The 16,363-nt window shown below is 47.4% G+C and overlaps 1 protein-coding gene across 1 annotated transcript in view; it reads right to left on the reverse strand.

The window, feature by feature from the left end:
• The window catches only part of LOC141271415 (uncharacterized), a 105,573-nt gene that overhangs the window by 55,459 nt on the left and 33,751 nt on the right, over positions 1–16,363 (reverse strand). Inside the window, exons 7-11 of the mRNA XM_073681497.1 lie at positions 13,880–15,120; positions 12,532–12,547; positions 9,003–9,545; positions 8,216–8,363; positions 7,976–8,162 (exon numbers count right to left, since the gene is read on the reverse strand). Of these exons, the coding sequence (XP_073537598.1) occupies positions 7,976–8,162; positions 8,216–8,363; positions 9,003–9,545; positions 12,532–12,547; positions 13,880–15,120 (2,135 nt within the window). The remainder of the gene's footprint in view (positions 1–7,975; positions 8,163–8,215; positions 8,364–9,002; positions 9,546–12,531; positions 12,548–13,879; positions 15,121–16,363) is intronic.

Consider the following 16,363-nt stretch of genomic DNA (forward strand, 5'->3'; position numbering starts at 1 on the left):
AATCCCACTTATTAAACCTGACAGGGGACACCTGTGAAGTGAAAACCAATTCCGGTGACTACCTCTTGAAGCTCATCAAGAGAATGCCAAGAGCGTGCAAAGCAGTCATCAAAGCAAAAGGTGGCTACTTTGAAGAACCTTGAATATAAGATATATTTTCAGTTGTTTCACACTTTTTTTTTAAGTATATAATTCCACATGTGTTAATTCATAGTTTTGATGCCTTCAGTGTGAATGTACAATTTTCATGGTCATGAAAATACAGAAATTTCTTTAAATGAGAAGGTGTGTCCAAACTTTTGGTCTGTACTGTATATAGGGGATACAGATTATGGATGGCTTTGTAGGTCAGTGTTAGTAGCTTGAATTGGATATGTTGTGGAATTGGGAGACAATGAAGTGATTTGCAGAGGGGACAGAAGTGGATTAGTAGGGCCAGAGCGTTAAGGACAGACTGGAGAGGTGTGATGATGCGATGGGGAATGATGAGGTCCTAGACCCCATGTGCAGTCAAGGCCATCCGAATTCAGAGGAATAGGTGGTGGTCATACTGCCCCAGCTGCACAGCAAAAGCAACGTAAGCGGTCCCTAGCCAGTATGTCAGCTGCTACTGGCCACCGTGCTGATGAACTGAGCACACCAAAGCAAACTCAAAGGAGCTCCCTTACAATCCAAGGTTGGTTTGCATGCTGTGTCATCAGAAACTGAAGTGAGGTATACATTTTCTTAACTTGAGCACCACCTGCATTACAAGGCATCTGAATGCAAAGCAAGAACTGCAGTGAAGTACACACCTGAAAAACCAGGAAAGATCTGAGGCTCCTGCTCCCTCTTCTGCTGCAGTCTCGGCCTCTTCCTCCCCCTTCTAACAGGGCCCCCTTGCTCCCCACAAAGAGAGTATGTGACAGCACCACCACCAGCAGTGTCACCGAGCATCTCCACACCATTCCATTGAGGTGTTCAGCTGTACATCCCCTAAACACTGGCTTCACAAGTGATTTCTAAAGGGTTAACAATATGTTGGGATCACGGGAAACAGATTACGTGGTTCCCAGCCGCCACTCCTTTTCCAGGCAGGCCATATCTGCCCTGCGTGAACATGTTGCGGCCAAAATCAGGTGTGGATTGCGCAACACCATCAATGTAAAGGTCCACAAAACACTGATACATGGACCAAAAAGCATGGGCAGATATGTTATATCTCCAACTGCCCACTGGGTAAATATAGTAGTGGCTGGTACTGAGGCAGAAAGCGTTTTGGTACATGTCCTACCACCACAGAGGATTGCTGGATGTTTTTTGGATGTTTCTCTATCCATGTTGCCTCCTCCTCTGCTTTCTCCAACGCCTCCTCATCCGGTCAGCGTAACATCTGCACCACCAACTTCAGCACTTTCAGGGGATTGTCAAGGGTTTACCACAACTGAGGAGCCAGCAGACCGCAGCATCTGAGTTTACGTACTCCTGCATTGAGTAGAATCACTTCTCTCTCTTATTAAATGGTGCAAGTTTCTTTCAGGAACTCCTGCAAAGTTAATCTGCTCAGCTTTGAGTCTCTGTAGCTGCCTTCTTGGAAGTTCTCAGATGAGCAGTATCAGCCACTCCCCTCCCCTATATAGTCTCTGCTCTTGCAATCTGGATTGCTAGTGTTAAGCCTTGTACTGCCTGGTGAAGGAGTGGTGGATTCGGTGTTCGGTAGAGGCCTTTAAGGAGCGTTGTTCTGTGACTGTTTTTGGTGTTTTTGATTGTGTGCATAGGAACATCCTATAGTCTCTTTAGTCCCATCCTCTTCTATTTTTGTTTACCTTCCTCATGCCTTCAGTGTTTCACTCTGTTGTCTGTAAGTAAATATTTCGTATGTTTGGTATTTTATCTTATAGATGTATGTCCTAGTTTGTCTGGTGTATTTACATACACTATTCCTCCCCACTTCCCTGGATTGGGGCAGATAAGGGCTGACTTAGGAGAACAGAATGGTACGTGGCCCCAGCATTTTCACCAACTGAAGTAACATGGGCAACACGGATAGATAGGGTGCCCCTAGTGTTAGGGACAGGGTAGGAGTCGCTGGTCCTGGGTTGTCAGACAACAACATCGTAACAAGAATGTTCTGAAAACTCATCTGTTTGTGGTAAAAATACCATGCCACACATGGGCTGTGGATGGGGATCAAAGAACAGACAGATGAGTGGTTGGTGCCACTGAACATCAAGCCCGGCCTGGTGTTGTGTGATAACAGGCAAAATCTTGTAGCTGCTCTGGGCCTAGTTGGTTTGATGCACATCCCTTGGCTAGTGCATGTGCTGAATTTGGTGATGCAGAGCTTCATTAAAAATTACACAGATATGTCAGAGTTGCTGCTGAAAGTGCGAGCAGTCTGTGCGTGCATTCTCACCCTGCTGCTGCTCACCGATCCGCCCTGCAGCTTAATTTCTGCCTTCACTCTCACCGCCTCATATTCGCTGTACCTACAAGGTAGATCTCCACCTTGCACATGCTGGATAGACTGTGCTAGCAGTAGCAGCAATACTGGAGTTTCAGCTGCACCACATCACAAAAAATGAATTGGTCTCCATGCGGGATGTGTGTGCCATGTTGCATTGCTTTGAATACTTCACAAACATGGCTAATACTGATGACGTCATCATCAGCGTTACTATCCCACTTCTATGCCTCCTAGAAAAAAAAAGCTTCAGGCGATGATGGATGAGGTGGTGGTATAGGAGGAAGAGAAAGAACAGGGACCATTTTCACAATTATCAGGTCAGTTGTCCACACATGGCTTGGATGATGGGTTCCTGTACCAAGAAGCAGCCAGGTACACGACTGTCCAGCCAAGGGACAGTTTTGGAGGAGGAGGAGGAACAACCATGTTCACAGCGGGGTTGCACTCAAAGCAGTTCACAGGCATCACTGGAGCATGCCTGGGGGGGGTACAGAGAATACAGATGATACAGAGGACACAAATGATACACTTCCCACCGAGGACAGGTTGTCGTTGCTTCAGGGCAGCCTAGCACACATGAACCAATACATGTTGCTGTGCTGTTAGAACCCTCCTGTTAGTTTTTGCTATCTTGTGTTTTGCGGTCACGTGACCAGCTGCCTATATATTCCAGCTCCGCCCTTCTGGGTTTGCTGGACTTCGGTGTTGTTTGACTGTTTCTCTAGCCTGGTGCTTCAGTGCCTATCTCTGTCTAGTTTGCTTGGTCCTCTGGGACCTCTAGTACTTTTTGTCAGTTTGTCTTTCGTGCTCTGCATCAACTTCTGTTTAGGAGGTGTCCCATTTTTGTCCCAGTCCTTAGTTCATTTAGGGACCCCTCCCTTAATTCTATAGGTCTTCGTTCAGACTAGCCGAAGACTAAGGCGGGTCTGATCACAAGGAACAGGCAGCCCGCTACATCATAGAGATTCAGCTTAGTCTTACTGTAGGGACAGCTTTCCCCTATCTTTCCTTAGTTTATGTTGCAGATCATAACATGTGCCTGCGCAATGACCGCTGAGTTGCTTGGATTGTTACGAGTGTTGATTACTGGGTACCCATCCTGCTGGATCTCCACTACAAGCAAAACGTGACATTTCTTCAGTCACTACAGCGTGAATGGAAAATGCGGGATTACAAGTTCACGCTGTTAGATGCACTACTGACGGCGTCCTTACCTAACAGCGGAGGCAAACTGGAACCACAAGGCAGAGGAGGAGGAAGTCGCCAATAAAGCTGGGGCACCATCACCACCTTGAAAGCCTTTCCACAGCCAATGTGGGCAGGCTCACATTCATTAAAATGAATCAGGCATGGATACTCGGGACTTGTCCATACATTTTGTTGAATAAGGAAGTGTACCAGCTTCACCCAGCCATTGTTAGACTCCATCGCAGTTTATATGTTCTATTTTCCATTCACAATGTTTTGAGCCTCCTCAAATAAAAAAAAAAAAGAGAGGGTATTTTGCAGACTACACCCACACAGGCTGTTTTGCAGAGTAACCCCACAGAGGCTTTTTTCAAAGTACTCCCATAGAAACGCGTGCAGAGTACACACACAGGTTTTTTGGCACAGTATTCCCACAGACACGGTTGTGGAGTAGAAAAATTAGGTTTTTTTTATGCACAGTACTACCACAGACACAGGTGCAGAGTATAAATATATTTTAGGCCCAGCCACAACTTATACAGACTCAGCAGTAGAGTATTTTTAGGACCACAAATGGCAAACAGATGGCTGCAGAGCATAATTATTTTTTACCAAACTACTCGTACCGACACAGCACAAGCGGGTTTGCAGAGTACACACAGAGACTTAAAGGCACAGTACTCCCACAGGCGGGGGTGTCGAGTACACATAAAAGCTTTTTGGCACAGTACTCCCACTGAGATGCATGTAGAGTACACACACACAGGTTTTTTAGCACAATGTGCACACAAAATGTCTAATGCTGTGCCTCACTCCAGCAGAATTCTGTCCCTACACTAATCAGAGCAGAATGACTGCGGCACTCGTGATCCAGGATTTATACAGGATGGGTAACATGGTGCACAGGCATGCCAATACTTATTTTTTTTTTATTTAAGTTATTACAATTGTAAAATCATACTTTATAGGTTTGGTTGGAGATACAAAGGTTTCTTTTATTAGGGAATGTAGAAGAACAGACACTGGAGACACACGGTAAAACTGCGGTAGTACGTTTATTGTTTCTTGTACATAAATTGCTGACATTTAGATGTATTCAGATGAACCCTCCTACAAAACGTGATTAACAAAGTCATTACTACAGAACTGTATGAGAAAGTGATTTATTCTACAAGAAACACTAGAGACAAAATGAAAGAATCCGGGCCCCGTGGCTGGATACTTCGGACCTGGCTTTCAGTGTGTTAGTACCAGACGTGGTCTTTGGCTATGTGCCCACGTTGCATTTATGAAGCAGAAAATTTCTGCTGCATAAATGCAAGTCCTCTCCCGGAAAAACGCATGCGGAATTCCGCACGCGTTTATCGCGCATTTTTCGCGCGTTTATCACGCGTTTTCCACATGCGGAATTGCCTTGCGTTTTTTATGCATTGGACTAAGGCAATTCCGCTTGCGGAAACGCAAAATTAAATGACATGCTGCGGATTTTTGAACGCGGCATAAACGCTGCGGAAAAATCCGCAGCATGTGCATAGAACTTGCGGAATCCCATTGGGGACCATGGGGTGCGGATATACATGCGTTTTTCAAGCGTTTACGCTGCGGAAATTCCGCAGCATATACGCTTGAAAAATGCTACGTGGGCACACAGCCTTTGACCCTGGAGCTTCTCTACTCTGTATAATGAGACTCACTGATCTTGTTCATATAAAGAACGTTTGAGTGAAATAGAAACTGCCTAAATATGAGGACCTTGTCTGATTTAGGTCATTGTACAGAGAACTATGGAGATATACAGAAGAATAGCGCTAACATATGTGATGTTGCTGTAGCCCTAATATTTCTATACATTAGGTCTCTCTAATCTTACCCCAGCATTCTGGATTGGGAGAAGGGTAAGAGGAAAATTTTATTTTAATTTCTCTTAAAAATCTTATAAAAAATATATGATTTAAACAAAATTATTCTTCTTCTCACCATTTTGTAAGTGCCCTCAAATAGCCCAATTTGGATACCCAAAAAATTATTTAAAATCATAGAAAATTTGATCAAGGACCTTGTGTGGAGAGGTAAAGAGCTGAAGCTGAAGATACTTTATCTCCACTAGTCCATTAAAAAGAAGGATTTTTGGTACTCACCGTTAAATCTCTTTCTTGGAGCCTTCATTGGGGGGCACAGGTAACTATGGGTGTGTGCTGCTGTTGCTAGGAGGCTGACATTATGCTAGAGAAAAAGAGTTAGCTCCTCCTCAGCAGTATGCACCCACCGGCTGGGACTAAGCTCATCCGTTAGTGGAAAAGCAGTAGGAGAAGCGTACCAGTATGACATGGTAAGGGGGAAAGAACCAGGTACCTGGCACTGGTAAGGCACTTCGAAACAGACATAGACAAAGGCACATAGGGAGGGTGCTGTGTCCCCCAATGAAGGCTCCAAGAAAGAGATTTTACGGTACCAAAAATCCTTTCTTTATCGCTTCATTGGGGGACACAGGTATCTATGGGATGTCCACAAGCAGTCCCAAAAAGAAAGTGGGGGGACATGAATTCTGTGCTGCAGGACCTTTCTACCTAGTCCATCGTCCGCCGAGGCATAGGTATGAACGTTATAGAATTTTGTAAAGGTATGTAGGTGAGACCAGGTTGCTGCCTTGCAAACCTGCGTGGTGGAGGCTTGGTGTCGGACAGCCCAGGAGGCTCCCATCGCTCGGGTAGAGTGGACCCTTATGTCTGGAGAGGGTAGTTTGTTCCTTATTCGGTAAGCTTCCAGGATCGCCGAGCGCATCCATCTTGAGATCGTGGATTTGGAAGCAGGTAGCCCTTTGCGGCGGCCTTCAAGGACGACGAATAGGGAGTTAGAGCTCCTGAAGGGGGCTGACCTCGTGAGGTAGCAGCGTAAGGCCCTGACCAAGTCCAGGCTGTGCAGGGCTTTTTCAAGAGGATGCATGGGAGAGGTTCAAAAGGACGGCAGGACGCTGTCCTCGTTTAGGTGGAAGGCGGACACCACTTTGGGGAGGAAGGTACAGGTCTGAGAACCACCTTTTCCTGGTGGATGACGAGGAACAGGATACGACAGGAGAGAGCTGCCAGTTTGGAGACTCTCCTAATGGATGTCATGGCTATTAGGAATGCGACCTTCCAGGAAAGGAAGGACGTGGTGATTTGATGGATAGGTTCGAATGGAGGTGCCTGGAGGTCTCCTAACACCAGATTGAGGTCTCAAGGATCTACTGGGTGGCGATACAGCGGGGTTAGGTGGGCCACCCCTTGAAGGAATGTTTTTTACTTCAGGTCTAGATGCTAGGTTGTGTAGCATCGGCGTCTCTGCCCCCTGACAGACAGAGATGCCGTCCCCTTACCGCCGCGCTCCTGGCCCAGCGTCTTCCGGCTCTCTTGCTGCTGCTGCCGGCACGTGCAGCTTCCCAGGCACTGTGCTTACGGGGCGCGTGCACGCTCCCTCCCTCTTAAAGGGGCCATGCGCGCCATCCTAAGGAGTCCCGGCCAATGGCTGGAGGACTTCCCATATAAAAGGCACCTCCTCCAAAATGGAGGTGCCCGTGCAAGGTTGTAGCTTTGTGTTCTAAACTCTGCTTCAGCCCTCAGGTCCCGCTGCTAGTCTGACTACCAGTCCAGTCCGCCAGCCTGACGTCCAGTCCGCCAGCCTGACGTCCAGTCCAGTCCGACAGCCAAGTGCACTCTCCAGCCCGACGGTCTGCCTACGGCCCAAACCCGCCAGTCTGTCTATGGGCCAGGCTTGCCTGCCTACCCGGAGAACGTACCTGTTACCTGTTGTGCCTACCAGCCAGCCTACCTGGAGGTTCCTACCAGTTACCTGCCGTGCCTATCGGCCAGCCTACCTGGAGGCTCTTGCCAGTTACCCGTGGGAGTCATCTTCTCTCATACAAGGACTGGTCCAGAGTAGCACCTGGTCCTTCTGCTCGGTCCTTCCCTGGTTCACGGAGTCGATTGAGCCGCCGTGCGACCTTGGTCAGTCCGAGTTGATACCTAGTTACGCCCCTCTGGTCCCTCCTTGCACCGCAGCACAGAGGTTTCACCACTCGAATCCGTAACAGGTTGCGTTGGAACAGTATTGAGAAGGAGGAAACCTGATCTTTGAGAGTGCTGAGGGATAGGCCGGTGTGGAGTCATGCTTGGAGAAAGGCCAAGATGGTAGGCAGTGAAGAAGACATGGGAGCTAATTGTTTGTCTTCGCAGTATCTGAAGAAGGCCTTCCAGGTCCGATGATAGATACGGGATGAGGCGGGTTTTCTCGTACTTATCATAGTTTGTATGACCTGAGGATAGAAACCCGCTTCTTTTAGAACCGTGGCTTCAACGGCCATACAGTTAAATTGAGATACTGAGAATTCAGGTGGCAGAGCGGGCCTTGAGAGAGCAGATCTGCATGCTCAGGAAGCTTCCAGTGGACGTCTGACAGTAGGTTGAAGAGTTCTGGATACCAAGCTCTTCTGGGCCAGTCTGGGGCCATGAGAAGAAACAGAACTCTTTCCAGCTTGATCTTCTTGATAATCCTGGGGATCAACGGAAGGGGTGGAAAAGTTAAGGTAGGTGGAATTGAGCCCACAGAATGACTAGGGCATCGCAAGGAATCGCTTGAGGGTCTTGGGACCTGGCTACGATGTGATTCGCCCGTGACGCCATTAGATCGACGTTGGGGGTGCCCCACTTCTGATACATCTGGTTGAACACTTCTGGGTGTAGGTACCACTCACCTGAGGACAGGTTCTGTCGACTTAGGATGTCTGCGGCCCAGTTTTTTACCCCTGGTATCTGAACTGCTGATATTGCAGGCACATGGCGTTCGGCCCAGAGGATCCGTGAGACTTCTGAGTGGAAGGACCTGCTTTGAGTGCAACCCTGATGATTTATGTATGCCACGGCCGTGGAGTTGTCGGACTGGATCCGGACGGGTTGACCCGCAAGAAGGTTCTGCCAATGGCAGAGAGAGAGGTAGATGGCCCTGATTTCCAGGAGGTTGATGGGGAGGGACATCCCAGCGCCCTTGAGCCATGTGGTGATCGAAGACCGCTCCCCATTCATGGTGGCTGGTGTCTGTTGTGACTACTCGCCATCTGAGGGGAAAGAAGGATCTCCCTTGTTTGATGAAGGGTGATCGGGTCCACCAGGTCAGGGATTGTCTGATGCGTGGAGTCAGGAGAATGGGACGATCTAGGGAAGATGTTTTCCTGTCCTATGCTGAGAGGAGGGCTAGCTGGAGTGGACGGGTATGAAACTGGCCAAAAGGAATGGCTTCCATGGCGGCGACCATTTTTCCCAGGACTCGCATGCAGAGTCGCAGAGTCGCAGAGGCAGGGAGGGGGGGGGGGGGGAGCGTGTTAGGGCATGGATGCCTCGTCTGAGGTCCGAGATCTTGCTTTCCAGGAGTAGAATCTTGGCCAGGGAGGTGTCGTACACCATGCCTAGGAATGTCAAGTGCTTGGGAGGGGTCAAGGAGGACTTGTCCTTGTTCACTATCCAGCCGAGCTGAGAAAGTGTGGAGGGTGACAGGGAGGCTCTGATAACAGTCCTTGTAGGCCCCTTGATGGAAAGGTCGTCTAAGTAGGGAATGATGATGATTCCCTTGGAGCGGAGGATGGCCATGATGGTAGCCATCACCTTGGCGAATACCCTAGGAGCCGAGTCTAAGCCGAACGGGAGGGCTGTGAACTGGTAGTGATTGTTTAGGGTTGCAAACCGAAGAAATCTCTGATGAAACTGGCAAATTGGGATGTGGAGGTAGGCATCCTCAAAGTCCACTGAGTAGAGTAATTCCTCGGGTTCCATGGAAGAGATCACCGATGGGAGAGATTCCATCCTGAAATGATGCAGTCGCACCTGGTGGTTTAGGAGCTTGAGGTTCAAGATCGGACGGAAAGATCCGTCCTTCTTTGGGACTACGAACAGGTTGGAATAGAAACCCTTAAAGCATTGTTCTGAGGGTACGTGGATAACGACTCCTGATGCCAGGAGGGAATTGATGGCCCTTAAAAAACCTGAGACGTGAGTCGGATCTCTTGGAGGACTGGACAAGAAGAAACGCTTGTTAGCACCATGCCGGATCCCTGCTCTGACAGTCAGGGTCTCCGGCGTGTCACTTCACTCACCCGCGTTGCGGTCGGTGCTTCCCTTCCCCGTGCTCTGCCCGCTTTTAGCAGGGCTTTCAACTATATCCTTAGGGCACGCCAGTGTGCGCTCTCGCCTTCTTAAAGGGCCAGCGCGTGCACTTGTTATTACGTCCCCAGCCAATGGCTGTGGGACATTACATATCTATTGCTTCCTCCCCACTGGGGAGGTGCCTGAGCAACCTTCCTGTTCTGCAGTCTAAGCTGTTAAGGTTGCGTACTAGTCCTTGCTGCACTCTAGTGCAGATCCTGCCTGCTGCACTCTGGTGCAAACTCCGCCTGCTGTACTCTGGTGCAAACTCCGCCTGCTGCAATCTGGTGCAAACTCCGCCTGCTGCACTATCCAGTCTGTCCTACTGGGTCCAGCTGCTGCGCGGCTGTTGGTCTGCCCTGGAGTGGCACCTGGCTTTCATCGGGAGCCCAGTCTAACCTCACCATCAGAGGCTTTAGTGAATGGTCCGGTGCTCGCTTAGTCAAGCCCCTCTAGGCACTCAACGGTCCGTGGCACAGTGGTTCCACAAACAACGTCCGTGATAACAGTTGTCTGGAATAATGGAGAATTCTATTTTGTAGCCTGTGGAGACTCTCTCTGACCCAGGCGTCGTCGACTGCCGCTAGCCACGCATCCTGGAAGAGCAGGAGATGGCCACCCACCCTGGGAGGAGTCCCAGGTGGGTGTGGCAAGTTATGGGGAGAATTTATAGGGTTGGGGTCCAGAGGTTCTGTTTGTGGGACCCTGTCTGCACCAGGTTGGGGCGGGTCTGAAGGAAGGCTTCTTCCTTTCTCTGTGGGTCGGATGCCGGTCTTGTTGGGCTGGGATCCTGGAAGAAGTGAAGGGGCGAAAAGGGTGAAACTATGGGATCCATTTGGGGTTGAACGGATGTTTGGGCTTAGGCTGGGGGGAGGGAGTGTTGTTGTGTCTGAGATGAGCTGGTATTGTTTTGCTCCAAACAGACGAGAGCCCTGAAAGGTGAGATTGGTGAGGGATTTTTTGGACTGGGGGTCAGCATTCCAGGCCTTGAGCCACAGGATCCTACGTTTGGCTACGGTATTGTTGCTGGCCCAGGCTGAGAAATTGGCTGCATCTAGGGAAGCTATTAAGAGGTACTTTCCGGCGTGCGCAATCTGGTCTGCTAGATCCGCCATAGCCTCTTTAGGGGTTGAAGCGTTAAGGTCCTAGTGCAGGACCTTCGCCCAGGTGGAAATGGACTTGGTTACCCATGCTGAGGCGAAGAGGGGACAAAGGGAAGCCTCTGTGGCCTTGTATGCAGACTTAGTGATTCCACCTGCCTGTCTGTGGTATCCTTAAGGGATGACCCGTCGGGTAGCGTAAAACAGTCTAAGAGGAGAAGTGAGAGACTAGAGGGTCAACGGAAGGGGACTCAGACCACTGATTGACTAGGTCGGGGTTGAGGAGATATAGGATGTCAAGCTGCTTCCTTCCTGGGAAGCGCTTGTCAGGGTGCTCTTAGTGTTTTGCGAGGACCCCTTCAAACTCTTTATGACTAGAGAACGTCCGAGGGGGGCGTGGTGTGGAGGAATGTACTCGTCTTCCTTGATATTGAGGGACTGGTTGACGGCGGAGATGAGGCTGTCAACCATGTCCTGCACTTTCGGTCTATAGTCTGAGTCTGATTCAGAGTTGGACTCGGTAATGGAGGCGGGTGGGAGGGGAAAGATGGGGCCGAGGATAGTTTGGGGGACGCGAGTGGCGAAGGGGACATGGAGGAAGAGGGAGAGAGGGTCCGCTTCCTGTGCCTGGCTTCTGTTCTGTTGGCGTGAGTACGGTGGCCGGGTGGCTGTAACTAGTGTTGAGCCCCGCTCAGAGAATTGAAAGCTGCGTTTAGGGCGGGTAAACGCTCCATGACCTGGACCATGGATTGTGAAACCTTGGTGAGGTCTGACAAGGAGTGAGAAAGGGCAATGGCCCACTCCGAAGGGGGAAGTGAGTTGCTTTCCTGGATGGTGGGGGGCTCCTGGGATGAAGACATGGTGTAAGGGTTGCAGGCTGGACAGAAGGCAGAGGCCTGGCCTGAGGGCCACTTCTTAGAACAGAGGGCACAGTGCATTAAATTGGGAGAGGGGCAGGAGAGAGGCTGCCAGAGCCTGATCATATGAATGAATCTGAGTGCCTGATAGAGCAGTTGTGGATACTGCTGAAGGGATGATAGCGCTGTAAAGTATACAGCCTGGACAGAGCCTACCCAGTCAGATGAGGGTGTCCCATCAGGATGAACACCTTCCCCACTGGTGAATGGTGAGGTGATGCAGTGCTGCAGCAGCGTTGGTGGAGGGGAGCATGCCAGCGTGTGGGAGCGCCGCCATTAAGAAGCAGGGGACCCGCCGCCTGGCAACTTTGGGAGGAGAGGTATTGCAGCAGCGTTGGTGGAGGGGAGCCACGGTACTTGAACCTGCGGTCCTCTCCGCCTTCTCTCTCTGCGGACGTCGTCCGGAGCCCCGGTGGTAGGGGGGTCACTGGCAGGCGTCCATCCCGTATGGTCTCGGTCCGTGCAGAAGATGGGATCAACCCCTGTGAAGGGGGAAGGCCACTGCTAGTGGCCCCTTCTCCCTCCCAGCCCGCTCCGAAGAGAGGGCTGGGGATGGGTTATGAGGCAGGACTGATCTTCTGCCGGTCCTTCTGAGCACCGATAGGTGACAGGGCCAGTGTCCTGCCTCGCAGGCCGAGAGTGGGCAATGTGGGTGACACGGCATTGCTCTCTCGGCCGGAAAAACAGGGTGAGACATTACACCCTGTTACCCTGGGAGAAAAGAATCTGAAAAAGAAAAGCAAAAAGATTAATAAACTACAACAGGGTACCTGAAAAGGAAAAGATCCAGTTCCGTCTCCAACTGACACTATGCTTAAACTGACGAGCTTAGTGCCAGTCGGTGGGTGCATACTTCTGAGGAGGAGCTAACTCTTTTTTTCTAGCATAGTGTCAGCCTCCTAGCGACAGCAGCACACACCCATAGTTACTCGTGTCACCCAATGAAGCAATAAAGAATGGAAGGCTTGGCAATTCCAAAGTTCCTTGTTTACTTCATTGCTTCACAACTGGGTGCTTGGAAACTTATCAAATCAGAAGTTTGGATGAAAAGGGGCAACTCATCACGTCCCATGCTTTGCCAATTAAAATTTTGGAAACAGAAAGATTTGGGATAAAACCCATTTCTGAAAACCCAACACTGAAACTATTTAATATGATTTGGTGAAATATGAAAAGCAGTGATAATCAATACTAGATTTCACTCCAATAGGGCGGAACTTTATTTTTTTAAAACACATTTATGAGACAATATGAAGTTTGGATTGCAAAAGGAACAAATAAAATGTCAGTTGCTGGTGCATGGAAGGATAATGGAGGAGTTGGAGTTGATAGTCATTGGACTTTTATTAGACTAAGGTTGAAATTGTTATGTCAGGCTTTAAAAGATGAAGAGAGGGATATATTTTTGAACAAAGAAAAAACAATTATAGCCTTGCTAGTGGGACATTGCAGACTATATAATGCCATAATGAGGGAACAAGATGGGCCGACCACTGATCCAGCTAAACTAAGTGTGAAGAAGAAGTATTGCCAATAAATGAGGAAGAATTGTCTAGAATACTAAGACTTTGCTTTCCAAATATCCAAGTATAGAATAGAATTTCATAATTGTGCATTATATATAGGATTTATTTAACACCAGAGTTATTGTCAGAGATGGATAACAAAAAGGACTCTAAATGTCAGATTACAGTGGCGGACACCCATCTAATGTTATGGATATGCTTTAAAATGCAGTTTTTTGTGGGTCTAATGTTAAATATTTACTCATCTGTTTCAATAGCCTAAGCCGCCTTAAATCCAATAATTATGCGTATTGGGGTATAGAGAAGGGATCAATTCCCAATAGTCTTATTTAGTTTGACTTTCTCTGTTATATGTTTTCTTTTACGGTTTATGGCTTTTTCCCTTCTGAGTTTCTCTTGGTGACCCACAAAATATGATTTTCAAGTAAAACATTTCTCATCTTCTAGGTATGTTAATAGATTATCCCTATATGAAATTTTTGATGGTCAAGAAGATGCCATTTGTAGGTAAAATTTTTCCATATTCTGATCATGAAAAGGGCTTCTTCCCTGTGTGTATTCTCTGATGGACAACTAAAAGTGATTTCCGACTAAAACATTTCCCACATTCTGAACATGAATATGGCTTCTCCCCTGTGTGAGTTCTCTGGTGTTTAACAAGACTAGATTTCTCTGCAAAACATTTTCCACATTCCGAACATGAAAAAGGTTTCTCCCCTGTGTGAGTTCTCTGATGTGCAAGAAGCTGATGTTTATCTGCCCAACATTTCTCACATTCTGAACACGAAAATGGCTTCTCCCCAGTGTGAATTCTGTGATGTTTAACAAGAGTTGACTTATTTGAATAACAGTTTCCACATTCTGAACATGAAAAAGGCTTCTCTCCTGTATGAGTTCTTTTATGAATAACAAGATTTGCTTTCTTGCTAAAAAGTTTCCCACAATCTGCACATGAATATGGTTTCTCGCCCGTGTGAGTTCTCTGATGTATACCAAGTGTTGATTTGTCTGAATAATATTTACCACATTCGGAACATGAAAATGGCTTCTCCCCTGTGTGAATCATCTGGTGTCTAACAAGATGTGTTTTATATGCATACGATTTCTCACAATCTGAACATGAAAAAAGCTTCTCACCTGTGTGTAATTTCTGGTGTCTAATAAGATTTGATTTATTTGTAAAAAATTTCCCACATTCTGAACAGGAGTATGGTTTCTCCCCTTTGTGAATTCTCTGGTGTCTAATGAGAGATGATTTTTCTGCAAAACAGTTCCCACATTCTGAACATGAATATGGCTTCTCCCCTGTGTGAATTCTCTGGTGTCTAAGAAAATGTGATGAATCTGCAAAATATTTCCCACAATCTGGACATAAATATGGCTTCTCTCTTGTGTGAAGTCTCTGGTGTTTAACAAGCTTTGATTTACTTGCAAAATGTTTACTACATTCTGAACATGAACATGGCTTCTCCTCTGCATGACTAATAAGCTCTGATTTGTGGTTAAAATATTTCCCACACTTTGAAGAAGAAAATCTTTTCTCCTCTGTGTGAATTTTTTGATGTGTAACAAAAGATGTTTTGATTGAAAAACTTGTTTCATTATCTGCACTTGAAAATAGTTTCTTTACAGACATGGAATCTTTTCTGTGAAGGGATGAGGGTTTATCTGGAATAATAGCATTCACTTCAGTTATATCCTGTGTGATATCAAGGTCATCTGATTTAAAAATTGAAGATGTCAGGAGTCCCTCTGATCTCCTCGTAGAGTCATCTGCCAAGAAAGGATTATTTTTTTTTAATAAAATATTCTTTAGAAAATATATTTTTTAACATTTCTAGAATATACATGCAAGTTGCAAATTATGCAGCAAAATTCAACTTACTAAAAAAAACAGCTCACCAACATTAGACATCAGAGCAGGAACCAGTAGAGCTTGATGTTGCACCCTCTGTTAATTTTGCCTTCCAAACACTTAAATACTAAGCCAGCAAAAATGTTATGTAGCTCAAAATGATAAAGTTGAAAACTTCTACTTTATCCCCTAGAACAAGACTCCACTTATGTCAGTCATTTGTCAATGGAAAAGTCATAAGTTACTTACCGGTAACTGGATTTTTCGGAGACCATGACAGCACCACGAGAGAGGGATCCGCCCACCAAGGACAGGAAACCTACAGGCTTAAAAGGGGGTGGCCCTCCCTCTCGCCTCAGTTTGGATTACAGAGCATTGAGAGGACTGCCAGGTTAGTAGACATAGCAAAACAATCATAAAAATTACATTTTTATACACCACTAAGTGAGAAAAGGTTGTAATTAATAGATGAGGAGTGCTCCCATAAGGTGAATGGAGGGAATATAAGGGTGCTGTCATGGTCTCCGAAAAATCCCGTTACCGGTAAGTAACTTATGACTTTATCGGTCGACCATGACAGCACCACGAGAGAATTGCAGAGATGAAAAAGTCTAGGGAGGGACCACAGCCTGGAGCACCCTTCTCCCAAATGTGAGTTTGGATGAAATACCCAAATCCAGTCTATAGTGCCTATAGAAGGTAGATGGAGAAGACCAGGTAGCAGCCTTACATATGTCTTTCATCGAGACACCAGTCTTCTCCGCCCATGAGGTTGCCACCGCCCGGGTAGAGTGAGCCTTCAACCCCTGTGGCACTTCCTCACCGCTGGAGACATAGGCTAGAGTAATAGCCTCCCTGATCCACCTAGCTATGGTGGATTTAGTAACCTTAAGCCCCTTCCTCACCCCTTGGAAGGAGATAAATAAGGAACTATCTTTCCTGAAGGCCTGGGTGACCGACAGGTACTTAATCACACATCTTCTAACATCTAAGGTATGGAACTCTGCTTCCTTTTGGTTACTTGGATTAGGACAGAAAGAGGGAAGTATTATTTCCTGGAGTCTATGGAAATGGGAAACTACTTTAGGGAGATATGCCGGGTCCGTTCTAAGAATTATTCTATCGTCCAGGATTTGAGTGAAAGGTGGGGCTGAAGACAGA

Source organism: Phyllobates terribilis, unplaced genomic scaffold (genome assembly GCF_046119375.1).
Source record: "Phyllobates terribilis strain yellow unplaced genomic scaffold, ASM4611937v1 Scaffold_5__5_contigs__length_657084704, whole genome shotgun sequence".
Taxonomy (NCBI): Eukaryota; Metazoa; Chordata; class Amphibia; order Anura; family Dendrobatidae; genus Phyllobates; species Phyllobates terribilis.